This window comes from Somniosus microcephalus, chromosome 2, assembly GCF_052327205.1.
Source record: "Somniosus microcephalus isolate GS21.2 chromosome 2, FLI_Smic_1.0, whole genome shotgun sequence".
NCBI lineage: Eukaryota > Metazoa > Chordata > Chondrichthyes > Squaliformes > Somniosidae > Somniosus > Somniosus microcephalus.
This window is the reverse complement of record NC_140988.1, coordinates 261,543,379-261,560,374: the sequence shown is the minus strand read 5'-3', so window position 1 is coordinate 261,560,374 and position 16,996 is coordinate 261,543,379. Positions and strand designations below refer to the sequence as shown.

Sequence of the window (16,996 nt, the reverse complement as noted above, 5' to 3'; positions counted from 1 at the left end):
CAAATCTGATACCTTTTTGCCAGCAAGCCAAGCCTGCTGTTTAAATTTTTTTTTTAATTCTTGCTTGTACATTATTGAAAGCAACTTGTATTTGTTAGGTTGGTACACACTATTTCAAAATGTGCAAAACCTTAGCCTAGTCTTATTTCATTCAAAGAAATTTCCAAGTAAAACCAGTTTTCTACAAAGTGCTTTAAAAAATTTTTTTTTATAATCAAACTTGTATTTAGATATGTTTTTTTGAACAAAACGATTGAGCAAAACTGCATATTTTCAAATAATTGCAGGGGATGTTATGAGGCTGGAAACAGTGTTAGAATCCATACAGAAGAACATTCACTCCTCATCACACATCTTCAAGCTCGCCCAGGATGCATTTAAAATAGCAACTCCTATGGACAGTTTGCCCGATATTACTCTTCTCAAAGTGTCCCTGGAGCTGGGTCTTCAGGTAAGTCCACATCTGTATGCTGATGGTGCTCTTTTTATCCAAGGCAATTTCAGTGGGTGAGGGTTGGGTGAGATGGATCCAGATAGGCTCTTACTATTGAGACTGTTGACTGTGCTAGACAGTGACAATGGACCATCATGTGAAAATCTTCTCAAATTACTAATAAAGTAAGATGGATCCCTCTTTCTCCCGCCCCCACCGACCAAAAAAGTGGCTGTGTATCTTGTGCCGTACAAATATTATTCCCTCTAATGCACTTTTTCATAACAACTTGAGATCATATTGTGATGATCGCAAATCATGTAGATTACCTCAGAAATTATGCAGATTACCTCAGAAATTATGCAATATCTTTTGAAAAATAATTGTAAACTTATGGATCTGAACTCCCTTTTGTAAAATTTGTAGCAAGGAGGATTGTTCAGACACCATATTTTGCCTATTTACTGAGTTACTCATCAGTAGCTAAAATGCACTATTAAAGTAACCCATCCACATTGGCCTTTCACCTCTGACATTTGAGTTTTGATAGGTGAGGGAAAGCAGCTACTTGTAGGTTCTCATCACCCAAGCGAGCCAGTTGTTGGCTCCAATATTTATTGCCTTACTAACAGGTCAGAGGCTGGGTGTTCTCCTGACTCCCCAAACCCTTTCCACCATCTACAAGGCACAAGTCAGGAGTGTGATGGAATACTCTCCACTTGCCTGGATGAGCGCAGCTTCAACTACATTCAAGAAGCTCGACACTATCCAGGACAAAGCAGCCTGCTTGATTGGCACTTGATTGATCCACCACCTTAAACATTCACTCCGTCCAGCACCATGGCTGCAGTGTGTACCATCTACAGGATGCACTGCAGCAACTCACCAAGGCTTCTTCGACAGCACCTCCCAAACCCGTGACCTCTACCACGTAGAAGGACAAGGGCAGTAGGTGCATGGGAACACTACACCTCCAAGTTCCCCTCCAAGTCGCACACCATCCTGACTTGGAAATATATCGACATTCCTTCATCGTCGCTGGGTCTAAGTCTTGGAACTCCCTCCCTCATAGCACTATAGGAGTACCTTCACCACACGGACTGCACTGGTTCGAGAAGGCAGCTCACCACCACCTTCTCGAGCAATTAGGGATAGGCAATAAATGCTGGTCTTGCCAGTGATGCCCACATCTAATGAACACATTTTTAAAAACGCTTCCTACTGACATTCTCTCCTGCTTTCGTTGTGTTTACTTTGCTGGCCTCACCCAATTACAATCTTCTCAACAGTAGTTTTGTTGTCGGTTATTTTTTTGGTGACGTGTTTTCTCTCGGGCGGTTCACTTCTGTGCTCAAAGCCTTTCCTGCTTCTGCAACTCCTGCCATGTGTGTTGGAGCCTTTGTTTTCTTGATTCTAGTTTGTGGGTGAGGTTTTCTCCCTTTGAACATAAGAACATAAGAAATAAGAGCAGGCGTAGGCCATACGGCCCCTCGAGCCTGCTCCGCCATTCAATAAGATCATGGCTGATCATCGACCTCAACTCCACTTTCCCGCCCGATCTCCATATCCCTTGATTCCCCTAGAGTCCAAATTGTAGGGAGAAATGTATTGAACTGGTATAAAATCCAACATGCTGGGACTGTTCTTGCCACTTGTTGGTCTCTTGTTCTTGACTGCTAGCCCCATTATACTCTCCATCACAAAGTAGTTTTGAATGCTATTTGAACACATTGGCCACTAAATGCTGTAACTGAGCAGAGGTTGACCTGAAACTAGCCATCCTCTGATTTCCTTCCCAATCTCTCTTTTTTGCAGCATAGGTTTCCAATCACTCCTTGCCATTTTCTAGCATATTTCCCAACTATTTAAATACAAATGCAAGTTCTTTCTTTATTGGCAGCCACTCTTTACATCCTGCTCCTGCCCTCTGGAGTTCCATCCCAAAATCCTTACCTCCTCCCACTCTGCTTTCAGAAGCTTACTAAACACTTTTCAGTGGCTTTTTCTGCTCTGCCTCTTAAGTCCATTCTACCTATTCTCCTTCATAATCAGTGACCATTCATTTACCCAGTTTGTAAAATGATCTGCAATGTGTTTCCGACATAAAGCATTATGTAAATGCAAGTTGTTGATGTGATCAAATTACATTCTGGTCCTTACGATGAGATGTGTCTAAGTTTGGGAAGCTTTTAGTGGGTGTATGCTCACAGCACACAGCTTCCCTTAATTTGGAATTATATAGACCATTGACTCGAGAGTGAGCGGAAAGACTGGTGTTGGAAATGGGAAGTATCATTGGTGCAGTAGGTTGTGGTTTCTGAGGTTAAGGCTGAGGCGCATATTTGGGGCAGAGAAGAAAGAGCTTTATTCTGCATCTTGACCATGCTAAATGTGACCTGGAAGCATTTGGTGTGGATGATGGATGTCAAAAATGGGAAAGCATCCTAGTAACCTAGCACCAACACCCCCATGTCGATGAGCACAACTTTCATTGGAAAATTTTTTAAGTAGCTGATCATTACTGTCCTTCTGTGAAATGCAGCAATCTGTAGCTTCAAAAAGGAATGATCAGAATGCAAATAATCCACACAAGTTTTTCTTTCCAGTAGCTTTTTATTAGACCAGCAATTTTTGAAAAATCTAAACTTCCATTTTAAAACCATTCTGTTGCAGGTTATGCGAATGACATTATCAACATTAAACTGGCGCCGTCGTGAGATGGTGCGATGGTTGGTAACATGTGCTACAGAAGTAGGTGAGTCAAAAGTTGTAATTCACACCATGAACAGCTGCATTAAAGAAAGGCTGTGATCAAAAAGAATATCCGTGCAACAGAAAACCTTCAATTTAACTAATCCCAAGGACAAGGGTTAAATCTTAAACAAAAAATGCTGGAAATATCAAATTTAAAAAAAAAAACAGGAAATGCCCAACAGGTCTGTCAACTCTGAGGAGAAAGGGTTCAGGCTTAAAACTGTTTTAATACTCGCTCTTGTTTGCTATTTCTAATGGATATGAATGCCATTAATTTCCGCAGAGGTTCTTCCAATCGACCGCCGTAATTTCGGCGGACGATCCATGGAAACCCCGGAGAAACAGCATTAACATTGGAGCTGCTGTTGCTGCGATATTTGGTGGGAAGAGGCTTATTCTGTAGATTTAATGATTCCATGTGAAGTAGATAATGTAAGTAGCGGTGTCTAAAAGGATGTGGGAGTATCGGATTGTTACAAGCATTTTAGGAAACTTGTTCAAAGTTACTTTGTGATTTCCCCATATAGTAAATTCCCAGTCCCCAAGGGAAGTGGCAAGCAGAGGCCAGACACTTCCTCATGGAGGGAAAATTGGAGGGCAAACCAAGCTGGGCCAGTCTTGCACACCTCCAAGTAGCAGAATTGAGATGGCTTTGGTGTAGGCCTTGGAACAATTTGACTGCCTGACCTGTTGGCAAAGGAATTGCAGAATGAGGACAAACTTGCAAAGAAAGGTACAAAGAGTGCCTTAAAAAGGGCCAACAAAAGTGTTTGATTATTTTTGTTTTTAAAAGTCCTATCATAGTGACTTATTATCATGTGCATTATACAGTCTGTAATACTAAATTTGGCAGGAGTTAATGCGGTGCTCCAATGTAAAGTATAATGCAATAAACAAATGTACAAAATGAGGAGGAAAAAAAAAAAGAATTTAAGAATATTCTACTTTCCCCTTTGGAATAAAAGGGAAAGATGACGACAAAAGATAATTGGCCCAGAAATTCGGGTCGGAGGCTTCCCGCGGGTGCAAGCCTCCGACCTGCACTTACCTAGCGCGCCGGCTGTTGTGCTGTGGGCCCGCGTGGGATTCCGATCCTGGGCCTGCTCCAACTGCCGGCGCGCAGTGCTTGCGTATCCCAGGGGCGCAGTTAGTTCGCAGCGTCCCCTGGGATCACGTGGGCCATGGAGAGCCAAAACGTTACAAACTTCAAATAATTTTTTTAAAAATCACATTTTTAAAATAACTATAAATTACATAAAATTTAAACAATAATTTTTGAAAAAATGTATTAGTTTTTAGCAGGGCTAAAAATAAACTTACCTTTCTTTAAAATATTTTAAAAATAATAAACCTGTGGAAAAAATGTTTTAATTTTACTTAATTCACCACTTACCTTGTTAAAAGCAGGCCTTGCGACTGCTTTTTAAAAGCGTAGCTCCTGGAGACTTACCCTCCCGGAGAAATATGGGAAAAAAAGGGAAGTTCCAGGCGTACGCGCTGCCTCTCCGGCGCATGTGTTTGACCTGTGAACCCCTTCCTTTAAGGGAACGGAAGTTCCGGTTTCTCGCGCACGTGCAGTACATGCACAAAACCGGCACTTTCGTTGGGCCTACGTGCGAGTACCCAGCGCGTACTCACCCGTGGGGACCCGAATTTCTGGCCCAATCAGGCTCCAGGATTTCCATAGGCCACGACTGTTACCTGATTGGCTAGGTTAGCGAACATCTGGCATTACAGCAGTTCATTGGCTAGTGTGGTTCACCCCAGCACTGCAAGAAAACCTGTGGTATGAAGGAGCAAAACAAAAGTACCTGACTACAATAAATTCTTGTTTAAATGGCACTTAATCATCCGGAATTCTTTAATAACCGGCAAAATAGATAATCTTGCCGAATCCATCCATTTTCGTTTTTCCGTTTCCGAGTCAGAGTTTCCCACGGTGGCTGAGTTAGTCTGTGGTTTTAATTTTTTTTGTTAAAAATTACCTACCTCTCTGTTATCCGGAATTTTTCATCAACCGGCACCATCCCGGTCCTGTAGGTGCTGGATACGAAAGAGTTTACTGTACCAGGAAGCAGTCAGGATCAGTGGTGGGGCTGCTGTGAAAGGGCAACATACCAGGGCCAGTTTCCTGCCGCCTTGCTTCACAGGACCACTGTTGGATCCCAGCTCTGGCTCACACATTCACTTTGGTCCTTTGTCAAACTCCATCTGGGACAGGCTTCATGCCAAACTGTTTGAGAGCCAGTGCTATAGAGGGTGCCCTGCTGAGGTTGTGCTAAAGGAACATTCATGTCTGGCTGTGAACTGTGATCTGGTTGTGCTAGTTGCGGGGTGAGGGATGCTCTGCTCCCTGGTACTAACATTCCTCAACTTGATGCAGATAAATAATATATATAGTTCCAAATTGATTATACATTTTCTAACTCCATAGAGCTGTATAGTAGCAAGTTGGTTCAGTGAGAAAGTACTTGTTAAGACCTGAAACAGAATAACACACCCTACTCCAACAATAATTGAAGTTAGATCCATTTAATAGTGGGAAACCCATTAAGGTGTCTCTGGTACTTGGCTAGGACTTGGGAAGGATATTTAGTTACATATTTTATGTAATTGCTCTCTTTTTAAAAATAAAGTATTGTATGTTTAATAAAGGATAAGACCGCTGAAGATTCTGCACAAACCTGATGAAGGAATTGAAGTTTCCTATAAAATGTTAACCCTTTAAGTCTTGAACATTTCTACTGTTTATTTGATAAAAGGTTATTAAGTGGATTGGGCTTCAAACCTATGAAATCATGCCAGGGTAATGGAGTGAAAACTCCCCTCTGCTGTTTGTAAGGGTCCTACGCAAAATGACTAGGTAGTCTCAATGCAGTTCCTATTAGTCAGGCATATGCGGCACTAAACTTTTCCATATTTGGCAATCTCACTCAAGACCACAGGATGTTCAGGGTGGCAACTTCCTTGCTGAGATCTCATCTAATCCTTGTTCTCATTTATGCACCGATTGTTAACTTAACTAGGGGGACTTCAGCTTACACTTAGACTTGGCCTGCCTCTTCACTCAATCTCACTCTGGCATAAACTCTCCCACCCACACCTATGGATACCCTCTTTGCCTCTGCACCACACAGAACCCCGGATATCTTGATTACCAATAAAGCAATCTCCCTTACCAGCTGTCAGTGGCGGGGGGGGGGCATCCTCTTAGCGGCCCTCACTAACAATCTCGCCAGTTCCCAAAGCTGAGACAACTATCCTGGTTGTCCACTGAGATATGGTTTGATGACCTCAAGTGGAATAGCATCTCCACCTCTGCAGCTAAACTTCCTCCTACTCCAGGATCATTCTGCAATGATCATCTCAAATTATTTTTCTCCACCAGAAGCCACCTTCTTCAATCTCCCTCCCTTGCCCCCTCTGTCCTCACTTCTGACACCCAATGCAAGGAGCTCATAGACTTCTTTGCCTCCAAAATTGAGACGATCTTCTTGGTGGACTTCTAGCCTTACCCCTCCCACCTCTCTCTCTAATGTGCAAAACTCTAATTCTGCACCTGTCTTCCTCTGCCCCTCGCCCTCTTTCAATTAATTTCCTCTGGACTCACTACTTGCTCAAATCGCATGACCTAGCTCCTAACCACTCCAATTACAGTTCCTCGACCTAGTGCTTACCAGCACTGTCAACTTCTCCCTTTCCTCAGGAATTATTTAAAAAACAACCCTTGATCCCTCTCCCCTCTCAAACTACCATTCATGGCCTTCTCTTTCTCAAATCCTCCGCCCGGATCCAAGTCACCAATGACATTCTATATGACTGCAACTGTCGTGTGCTATATTTTCTTACCAAAAATCCTGCTTTCAGCCCCTGCCCAGCTGCTCACTCAAAATGAACCAAGCAGTACTCAACCTCGATTTCCTGTTTAACTCTGAGCTGAGCTCCAAATCCTATATCCTGTGCATCACCAAAACTCTGTTTCTACCTCCCATCATTACATCATCCTCCTCCTCCCCATAGGCACATTCTGTTGCTAAAATTCTCATCCTTGCCGCCTTCACCTCCAAGCTTGACTCTTCCAAAGTTGTCTTTGTGGTCTCCACTGCTCCACCCTTGAAAATTCAGATTATCTAAAACACTGCTGCCTGCATGATATCCTGCTCCCCCATCACTCCTGTACTCCCTTTCTTTGTATGCCCCCAAGGCATTGAAAATTCTTGTCTTCATTTACAAATCCCTCCATGGCCTCCATTCTTGTCTCATTTGCATTCTCTCCCTCTTTGACCATCAGGCAGAGCCTTCAACAGTCTGTACCCTACACTCTGGAACTTTCTCTGTAAAGCCCTCTGCCTTGCTAATTCTCTCTCTTCCCACTTTCAAAAGCCTCCCCAAAAACTACCTCTTTGGCTGTGCCTTTGGTTAATTCCCCTAATTTATTTCTTACCACTGCTCAGCAGCTGTTACCACCTCATAAACTACCTCCAGGTTTACTATATTAAAAATGCTTTATAAAGGTTTTGGTTGGTATGCAGTTTGTTGCTGTCATCCTTGATGTCACTTTAGCCTTCAGTACCATCAACCATTGCATTGTCCTTGGTGGTCCAGCCCCCACGGAACTGCTCCCCTCTCCTCCCAGTTCCATTCCTATTGGTCGCATTGCAGTCAGTTTATAATATTGTATATTGATGAATGAATAAGGGAGAATATTAATTACATTCAGGATGGTCACCCCTGTACTCTGAATGTAGTTGATCCTTAACAAAAAAGCTCAATTCCTCTTTATTTCTAATCTGAGTACTTGGAATGTGTATGCGTTTAGTATTTGCGCCATGAGCTTGGTTTCATCTGTTACTGATCGTCAAAGAACTGAAGTGTCAATCCAGTGCAATACTTTTTGAGTTTTGTGGGCTGAGGAGCATTATGGGGACTGGCATGGCTTCTGTGATGATGGAAAGTCTTAAAGGGCTAATGTAGCCTGATATGTGAAGCAGGATTTTCACTGACTAAACTGAGAAAATCATCTAATTTTTGGGTTTGCTTGCAGTTGATTTTGTCTGAAATATACTCAATGAAAAAGAGCCAGGCATGAACTGTGTAATTATATACCAGGTAGTCTTTGGTATGTAGTTGGAAACATTCTGGAAAGTATTTTATGAAATGTTACAAATGTTCATCTAAGGAGTATTGAGGTCATCAGGGGGTATTCAGTGTGGCTTTCAAAGCAATAGGTCATGTCTCACTGCTGAAATTCTTTGGAAAGGTGACTTAATGATGGGCAGTGGATTTGACTTTTGGGAGGCATTTGATTGGGTTCCCTATTTTGATGCTTTAAAAAATAGAAACATATGGTATTACTGCTAAAATAGCTAGTGGATAGCAAATTGGCTAAGCAATAGAAAGCAGAAGGTAATGATAAATGAAGAATGCTTTGACTTGGGTTGATGACAATAGAGTTCCATAGGGGTCTGTTGTGGGTGCACACATTTGTTTGCATTGCTCATAAATGATATGGAACCCAGCGCTGCTAGTAATGTTATACAATTTGCTGATGACCCCAAGTTATATCATTAAGTGTCTACATTAAAGAAGTTAGAAAATATTCAAATACACCTGGAGAATTTGTGTAGATGGGAAAAAGAGTGATGAATGGACTTTAATGTGGTGAGTGTAAGATAAATCTATATTAGTACATGGAGTATGAATTCTGTGTACACAATGGATGAATTTCCATTGACAATACTTGGGCGTGGTTATCAATTGTACAGTGAAAGTATCCAGTCATGTCCTGGAATGCATCGCCAGGGCATTTGATTACAAATCAAGGGAAGTTATCTAAATTCTCTTATTTTTGTAATCATTTAAGGTGAGAAATGTTGGTGACTTCCAACACTGAGGCCCTGATTTGAGCTTCAGGTGGGTGGTGGGTGGCGAGGTGAGTTGGAACCTCACTCATTCCTGCAGACATCAGCACGCCAGCTACCCCTGGTTCCACAAAGGAAAGAAACACACTTACCCTTTTTGGCCTCTTCTGGGGCTCATCATCGTTACCGGTTTAACCTGGCTGGAAACCTGCAGCGGTTGCCCTGCTCAGGACTGAGTTAAAATTGCTTTTGGGTATTGAGATTCGACATGCATATATAAAGAACTACTCCACCGGCTTGGGGCAGATGTCCTTGCCACCTGCTTGGGAGAACAGGTTAAAATCATTGGTGGGAAATTATCAAATATGAGATGGATATCTTACAAAATAAATATATCCCTTTAGGCAAAAGGGTTGCATCAAAGAATAAAGTTCTCTGAATAATTAGAGAGATTATAATTACACTGAAACTTCAAAGGGAGGCATATGAATAGAGAATGTGTAGCAAGAAGGTGAAAAGGGAGATTAGAAGGACTAAACATAAATATGTAAAAAGGTGAGGAAGTTATATAAAAGGAAATAGTAAGGATTTCTCGAAGGATATAAAAAGCAAATAGTTTGAGAGGATAGAACCATCCAGGATTGAAGGAGGGAGATTAATTGTGAGGAATAAAGATTTCGCAGAGATATTTAAATAAATATTTTGAATTGGATTTTATAAATGATGGAATTGAGAATGTAGATGAGGATTTTTTTTAATTCGTTTTTGGGATGTGGGTGTTGCTGGCAAGACAGCATTTATTGCCCATCTCTAATTGCCCTTGAGAAGGTGGTGATGAGCCACCTTCTTGAACTGCTGCAGTCAGTGTGGTGAAGGTACTCCCACAGTGCTGTTCGGTAGGGAGTTCCAGGATTTTGACCAAGCGACAATGAAGGATCGGCGATATACTTCAAAGTCAGGATGGTGTGTGACTTGGAGGGGAACTTGGAGGTGGTGGTGTTCCCATGTGCCTACTGCCCTTGTCCTTCTAGGTGGAGGAGGTCGGGGGTTTGGGAGGGGCTGCCGAAGAAGCCTTGGCGGGTTGCTGCAGTGCATCTTGTAAATGGTACACACTGCAGCCACAGTACGCCGGTGGTGGAGGGAGTGAATGTTTAAGGTGGTGGATGGGGTGCCAATCAAGCAGGCTGCTTTGTCCTGGATGGTGTTGAGCTCCTTGAGTGTTGTTGGGGCTACACTTATCCAGGCAAGTGGAGATCATTTTAAATTGATGATCCCTCATTGCCTTCCCAACCAGAGGAAATAATCTTTCACTATTCACTGTATCAAAACACTGTTTAAAGAAAAAAAAAGGGAATTAGGGGTCACGGGGAGCGGGCAGGAAATTGGACATGTCTAGATTCGGAACGGTCATGGCCCTGTGGGTAGCGGAGCGGGCCCAGGGGCCATGTAGCCTGGTTCTGCTCCTACTTCTTGTGTTCTAATTCTATGTTAGATTTCAGGAGAAGATTCTATTCCTGTTCCTGGCTGGGGTGGAGATCACCTTTTACAGAAGGTAAGTACTGTGAAAATATAGGGACAGAGTGATCTCCTGGACGAGTTTCGATCGCCTAGATGTGTCGGAGAGGAATTTCCCAGATTTTTTCTCCCAAATTGGCCATTGAGTTTTTATCTGGTTTTTCGCCTCTCCCAGGAGATCACATGGGTTCGGGTGGGATGTAGAGTGATAGTAGATTTGAGGTTAGGATCAGATCAGCCATGATCTTATTGAATGGTGGAGCAGGCTCGAGGGGCCGATTGGCCTACTCCTGCTCCTATTTCTTATGTTCTTAACTTCAAACACCTAATAAATTTCCTCTTAGATCTGCACTCATCCAGGCAAGTGGAAAGTATTCCATCACACTCCTTACTTGTGTCTTGTAGATGGTGGAAAGGCTTTGAGGAGTCAGGTGGTGAGACACTAGCCGCAGAATACCTAGCCTCTGACCAGCTCTTGTTGCCACAGTATTTATGTGGCTGGTGCAGTTAAGTTTCTGGTCAATGGTGACCCCCAGGATGTTCATGGTGAGGGATTCGGCGATAGTAATGCTGTTGAATGTCAAGGAGCGGTGGTTAGACTCTCGCTTGTTGGAGATGTTCATTGCCTGGCACTTGTGTGGCGCGAATGTTATCTGCCACTTATCAGCCCAAGCCTGAACGTTGTCGAGGTCTTGTTGCATGCGGGTATGGACTGCTTCATTATCTGAGGAGTTGTGAATGGCACTGAATGCTGTGCAGTCATCAGCGAATATCCTTATGTTGGAGGGAAGGTCATTGATGAAGAAGCTGAAGATGGTTTGGCCTAGGACACTGCCCTGAGGAACTCCTGCAGCGATATCCTGGGGCTGTGGTGATTGACCTTCAAACACCACAACCATCTTCTTTTGTGCTAGGTATGACTCCAGCCAGTGGAGTGTTTTCCCCCTCATTCCCATTGACTTCAGTTTTACGAGGGCTCCTTGATGTCAGACTCGGTCAAATGCTGCCTTGATGTCAAGGGCGGCCACTCTCACCTCACCTCTGGAATTCAGCTCATTTGACCATGTTTGGACCAAGGCTGTAATGAGGTCGGGAGCCGAGTGGTCTTGGCAGAACCCAAACAGGGCATCAGTGAGCATTTTCTGTTGTTATTTCAGATTTCCAACATCTGCAGTATTTTGCTATCGTGCTAGTGTTTGGTTCACTGCCACACCTCTTCTAGGAATGCCTACCTTGAAGAAGTTCTGCTCTTCTCTTCGACGGGATCTCCGTTTGGCTCTTCAACCTTGTTACCATCTCGTCTAGCTTCTAATCTCTTTTACTTCTTTTGTTTCTTTTATTCTTTTGTCCGATCGCAGCCCTGCCTTCGATCTAGTTTCTTTTCTTTCCAGTTTTGAAGAAGGGTCCAACCCGAAACGTCAACTCAAATTTCTCTCCACGGATGTTGCCTGACCTGCTGAGTTTTTCCAGCATTTTCTGTTGTTATTTCGGATTTCCAACATCTGCAGTATTTTGCTATCATATCAGTGAGCAGGTTATTGGTGAGTAAGTGCTGTGTGATAGCACTGTCAATGACACCTTCCATCACTTTGCTGATGATTGAGAGTAGACTGATGGGGTGGTAATTGACTGGATTGGATTTGTCCTGCTTTTTGTGGACAGGACATACCTGGGCAGTTTTCCACATTGTCGAATAGATGCCAGTGTTGTAGTTATACTGGAACAGCTTGGCTAGAGGCGCGGCTAGTTCTGGAGCACAAGTCTTCAGCACGGCAGCCAGGATGTTGTTGGGGCCCATAGCCTTTGCTGTATCCAGTGCGCTCAGCCGTTTCTTGAATTGGCTGAAAAGTGGCTTCTGTAGTGGGGAACTCCGGAGGAGGCCGATATGGATTGTCCACTCGGCACTTCTGGCTGAAGATGGTTGAAAATGCTTCAGCCTTGTCTTTTGCACTCACGTGCTGGGCTCCACCATCATTGAGGATGGGGATATTCATGGAGCCGCCTCCTCCCATTAGTTGTTTACTGGTCCACCAGCATTCACGACTAGATGTGGCAGGAATGCAGAGCTTTGATCTGATCTGTTGATTGTGGGAACGCTTAGCCCTGTCTATAGCATGCTGCTTCTGCTTTTTAATATGCATGTAGTCTTGTGTTGCAGCTTCCCCAGGTTGACACCTCAGTTTTAGGTGCGCCTGGTGTTGCTCCTGGCATGCTCTTCTACACTCCTTATTGAACCAATGTTGGTCCCCTAGCTTGATGATAATTGTAGAATGAGGGATATGCCAGGCCATAAGGTTACAGATTGTGGTCGAATACAATTCTGCTGCTGCTGATGGCCCACAGTGCCTCATGGATGCCCAGTTTTGAGCTGCTAGATCTGTTCTGAATCTATCCCATTTAGCATGGTGGTAGTGCCACACAACACGATGGAGGGTGTCCACCGTGTGAAGACGGGACTTTGTTTCTAAGGACTGTCCGCTGGTCACTGCTACCAATACTGTCATGGACAGATGAATCTGCGACAGGTAGATTGGTGAGGATGGGGTCAAGTAGGTTTTTCCCTCGTGTTGGTTCCCTCCCTACCTGTCGCAGGCCCAGACTGACAGCCATGTCCTTCAGGGCTCGGCAAGCTTGGTCAGTAGTGGTGCTACCGAGCCACTCTTGGTGATGGACATTGAAGTCCCCCACCCAGAGTACATTCTGTGCCCTTGCTACTTTCAGTGCTTCTTCCAAGTGGTGTTCAACATGAAGGAGTACTGATTCATCAGCTGAGGGATGCGGTAGGTGGTAACCAGCAGGAGGTTTCCTTGCCCATGCTTGACCTGAAGCCATGAGACTTCATGGGGTCCGGAGTCAATGTTGAGGACTCCCAGGGCCACGCCTTCCTGACTGTATACCGCTGTGCCACCACCCCTGGTTTGTCTGTCCTGCCGGTGGGACCGGACGTACCCAGGGATGATGATGGAGGAGTTTGGGACATTGGTTGAAAGGTATGATTCTGTAAGTATGACTGTCAAGTCTTGTTGCTTGACTAGTCTGTGGGACAGCTCTCCCAATTTTGACACAAGTCCCCAGATGTTGGTGAGGAGGACTTTGCAGGGTGGACTGGGCTGGGTGTGCCGGTGCGAAGGTCGATGCCGAGTAGTCCGTCCGGTTTCATTCTTATTGTGTTTTGTAGCGGTTTGTTACAACTGAGTGACTTGCTAGGCCATTTCAGAGGGCAGTTAAGAGTCAACCACATTGCTGTGGGTCTGGAGTCACATATAGGCCAGACCAGGTAAGGACGGCAGATTTCCTTCCCTAAAGGACATTAGTAAACCAGATGTGTCTTTACGACAATCCAATAGTTTCATGGTTACCATTACTGATGCTAGCTTTTTATTCCAGATTTATTTAATTAACTGAATTTAAATTCCCCAGCTGCCCTGGTGGGATTTGAACTCGCGTCTCCGGGCCATTAGTCCAGGCCTCTGGATCTAGAGCAGTTGTTAGAGGTAACTGTAGCAAAGAATTGGTTCTGAAAAAAATGAGCAGATCTCACTGTAGATAAGTCAGCGGACCCTGATGACCTGCACCTTAGGCTGCTGAATGAAGTCCGAGAGGAGATATCTTCCTTAAATATGCAAATTGTGCAGCTAGACTGGAGAGTAGCTGATGTAATGCCTTTCCCTGGATAAAAACCAGGTAACTATATCAACCTGTTCTTCGAGTGTCAGTTCTGGGCAAATCCTTAGAATCCATAATGCAAGATAAAATTAGTAAACATTTAGAAATTCATGAGTTAAACAAAGAAAGTAGTGTTTAAAGGGAAGTAAGGTCCCTAGTGTATTTAATATTCTTTAATGTAAAGGGAGTAAATTAAGGGTAGGACATGGCAGGGCAGCGAGGCAGCGTGGAGTGCTCCTCCTGTGCTATGTGGGAAGTCAGGGACACTTTAGGTGTCCAGGGCGAACACGTGCAGGAAGTGTCTCCAGCTGCAGCTACTCGAAATCCACTTTTCAGAGCTGGAGCTGCGGCTGGAGTCACGGTGGAGCATCCACGAAGCTGAGATCTTTGTGGATAGCACGTTTAACGAGGTGGTCACACCGCAGGTAAAGAGTGCACAGGCAGCCAGGGAATGGGTGACTGCCAGACAAAGTAAAAGAACTAGGAAGGTAGTGCAGGAGTCCCCTGGGTCCATCTCCCTCTCCAACAGATTTTCCATTTTGGATACTGCTGGGGGAGATGGTTTCCCAGGGGAATGCAGCAAGAGTCAAGTCCGTGGCACTACAAGTGGCTCAGCTGCACAGGAGGGGAGGAAAAAGAGTGGGAGAGCAATGGTGATAGGGGATTCTATCGTAAGGGGAACAGATAGACGTTTCTGTGGCCGCAGACGTGACTCCAGGATGGTATGTTGCCTCCCTGGTGCCAGGGTCAAGGATGTCACTGAACGGCTGCAGGGCATTCTGAAGGGGGAGGGCGAACAGTCAAGAGGCCGTGGTTTACATTGGTACCAACGACATGGGTAGAAAGAGGGATGAGGTCCTGCAACAAGAATTTAGGGAGCTAGGTAGCAGATTAAAAAGCAGGACCTCAAAGATTGTAATCTCTGGATTACTCCCGGTGTCACGTGCTAGTGAGTATAGGAATAGGAGGATAGAGCAAATGCGTGGCCAAGGAGTTGGTGCAGGAGGGAGGGCTTTGGTTTCCTGCATCACTGGGTCTGCTTCTGGGGAAGGTGGGACCTGTACAAGTCAGACGGGTTGCACCTGAACTGGAACAGGACCAACATCCTTGCGGGGAGGTTTGCTAGTACTGTTGGGGGGTGTTAAGCTAACTTGGCAGGGGGGTGGGATATTGAGTGGAGCTATAGTAGGGGGTGATGCACAGCCAAATATAGAGGAAAAAACAAGTCTGCCTGGAAGGCAGAGCAAATATGTAATGGCACAAGAGTGTATGGCAAGGCTGGATGGCATTTATTTTAATGCAAGTAGTCTTGCGAGTATGGCAGATGAATTGAAGGTGTTGATGAACACATGGGAGTATGATATTGCTGCTATCACAGAGACATGGTTGAGGGAGGGGCAGGACTGGCAGCTCAATATTCCGGGGTATAGAATCTTCAGGCGAGACAGAGGGGGGTGTAAAAGAGGAGGGGGTGTCACAATATTAATCAAGGAGTCAATTACTGTTGTAAGGAAGGATGATATCTTAGCAGGTTCCTCTAATGAGGTCATATGGGTAAACCTAAAAACAAAAAGAGGGCAAGCACTTTGCTGGGAGTGTACTATAGGCCCCCAAACAGTCGGGGAGATAGAGGAACAGATATGTAGGCAAATCTCAGAGAAGTGTAGGAATACTAGGGTAATAATAGTAGGGGATTTCAACTTCCCCAATATTAACTGGGATAGTCAGAGTGTGAAAGGCTTAGCAGGTGCGGAATTCTTAAAGTGCATCCAGGAGAGCTTTTAGAGCCAGCATGTAGAAAGTCCTACAAGAGAGGGGACGGTACTGGACCTAATTCTAGGAAATGTAGCTGGGCAAGTTATAGAAGTGTCAGTAGGAGAGCATTTTGGTGACGGCGACCATAATTCGGTGAGATTTAAGGTAGTCATGGAAAAGGACAAAGATGGACCGGAAATAAAGGTTCTAAATTGGGGGAAGGCCGATTTTAATATGATAAGGCAGGATCTGGCCAAAGTGGACTGGGATCAGCTACTTGTAGGAAAGTCCACAGTGGGAGTCTTTCAGAATGGAAATAGAGTACAAAGTCAACATGTTCCCGTAAAGGTCAAGGGTGGGACCAACAAGCCCAGGGAGCCCTGGCTATCAGGGGATATACAAGAATGGATTAGGAAAAAAAGGGAGGTTTTTGGTAGATACAAACTATTAAAAACAATGGAAGCCCTAGAGGAGTATAGAAAATGCAGGGGGGCACCTAAAAAAGAAATTAGGAGAGCGAAGAGGGGGCATGAAAAAACACTGGCGGGCAAAATAAAGGAAAATCCCAAGGTGTTTTATAAGTATATTAAGGGAAAGAGTAGGGCACATTAGGGACCAAAAGTGGCAATCTGTGTGTAGAGCCGGAAGATGTGGGTGAGATTTTAAATGAATATTTTGCATCTGTGTTCACTATGGAGAAGGACAATGTAGGCATAGAAATCAGGCAGGGGGATTGTGATATAGTTGAACAAATTAGTATTGAGAGGGAGGAGGTACTAGCGGGTTTAGCGGGCTTAAAAGTGGATAAATCCCCAGGCCCAGACGAGATGTATCCCAGGCTGCTGTGTGAGGCAAGGGAGGAGATTGCAGGGGCTCTGACACAAATTTTCAGAACCTCTCTGGCCACAGGGGAGGTGCCAGAGAACTGGAGAACAGCTAACTTAGTACCATTATTCAAGAAGGGTAGTAGGATAAACCAGGGAATTACAGGCCAGTGAGCCTAACATCACTG

At 44.5% G+C, this 16,996-nt stretch overlaps 1 protein-coding gene across 2 annotated transcripts in view; it reads left to right on the top strand.

Moving 5' to 3' along the window:
- Positions 1 to 16,996, top strand: part of LOC147123355 (zinc finger SWIM domain-containing protein 6) — a 251,037-nt gene that overhangs the window by 222,811 nt on the left and 11,230 nt on the right. For both annotated transcript variants that reach the window (XM_085971432.1, XM_085971439.1), the window contains exons 12-13: positions 288 to 451; positions 3,107 to 3,188. In XM_085971432.1, coding sequence (XP_085827558.1) covers positions 288 to 451; positions 3,107 to 3,188 — 246 coding nt within the window. The remainder of the gene's footprint in view (positions 1 to 287; positions 452 to 3,106; positions 3,189 to 16,996) is intronic.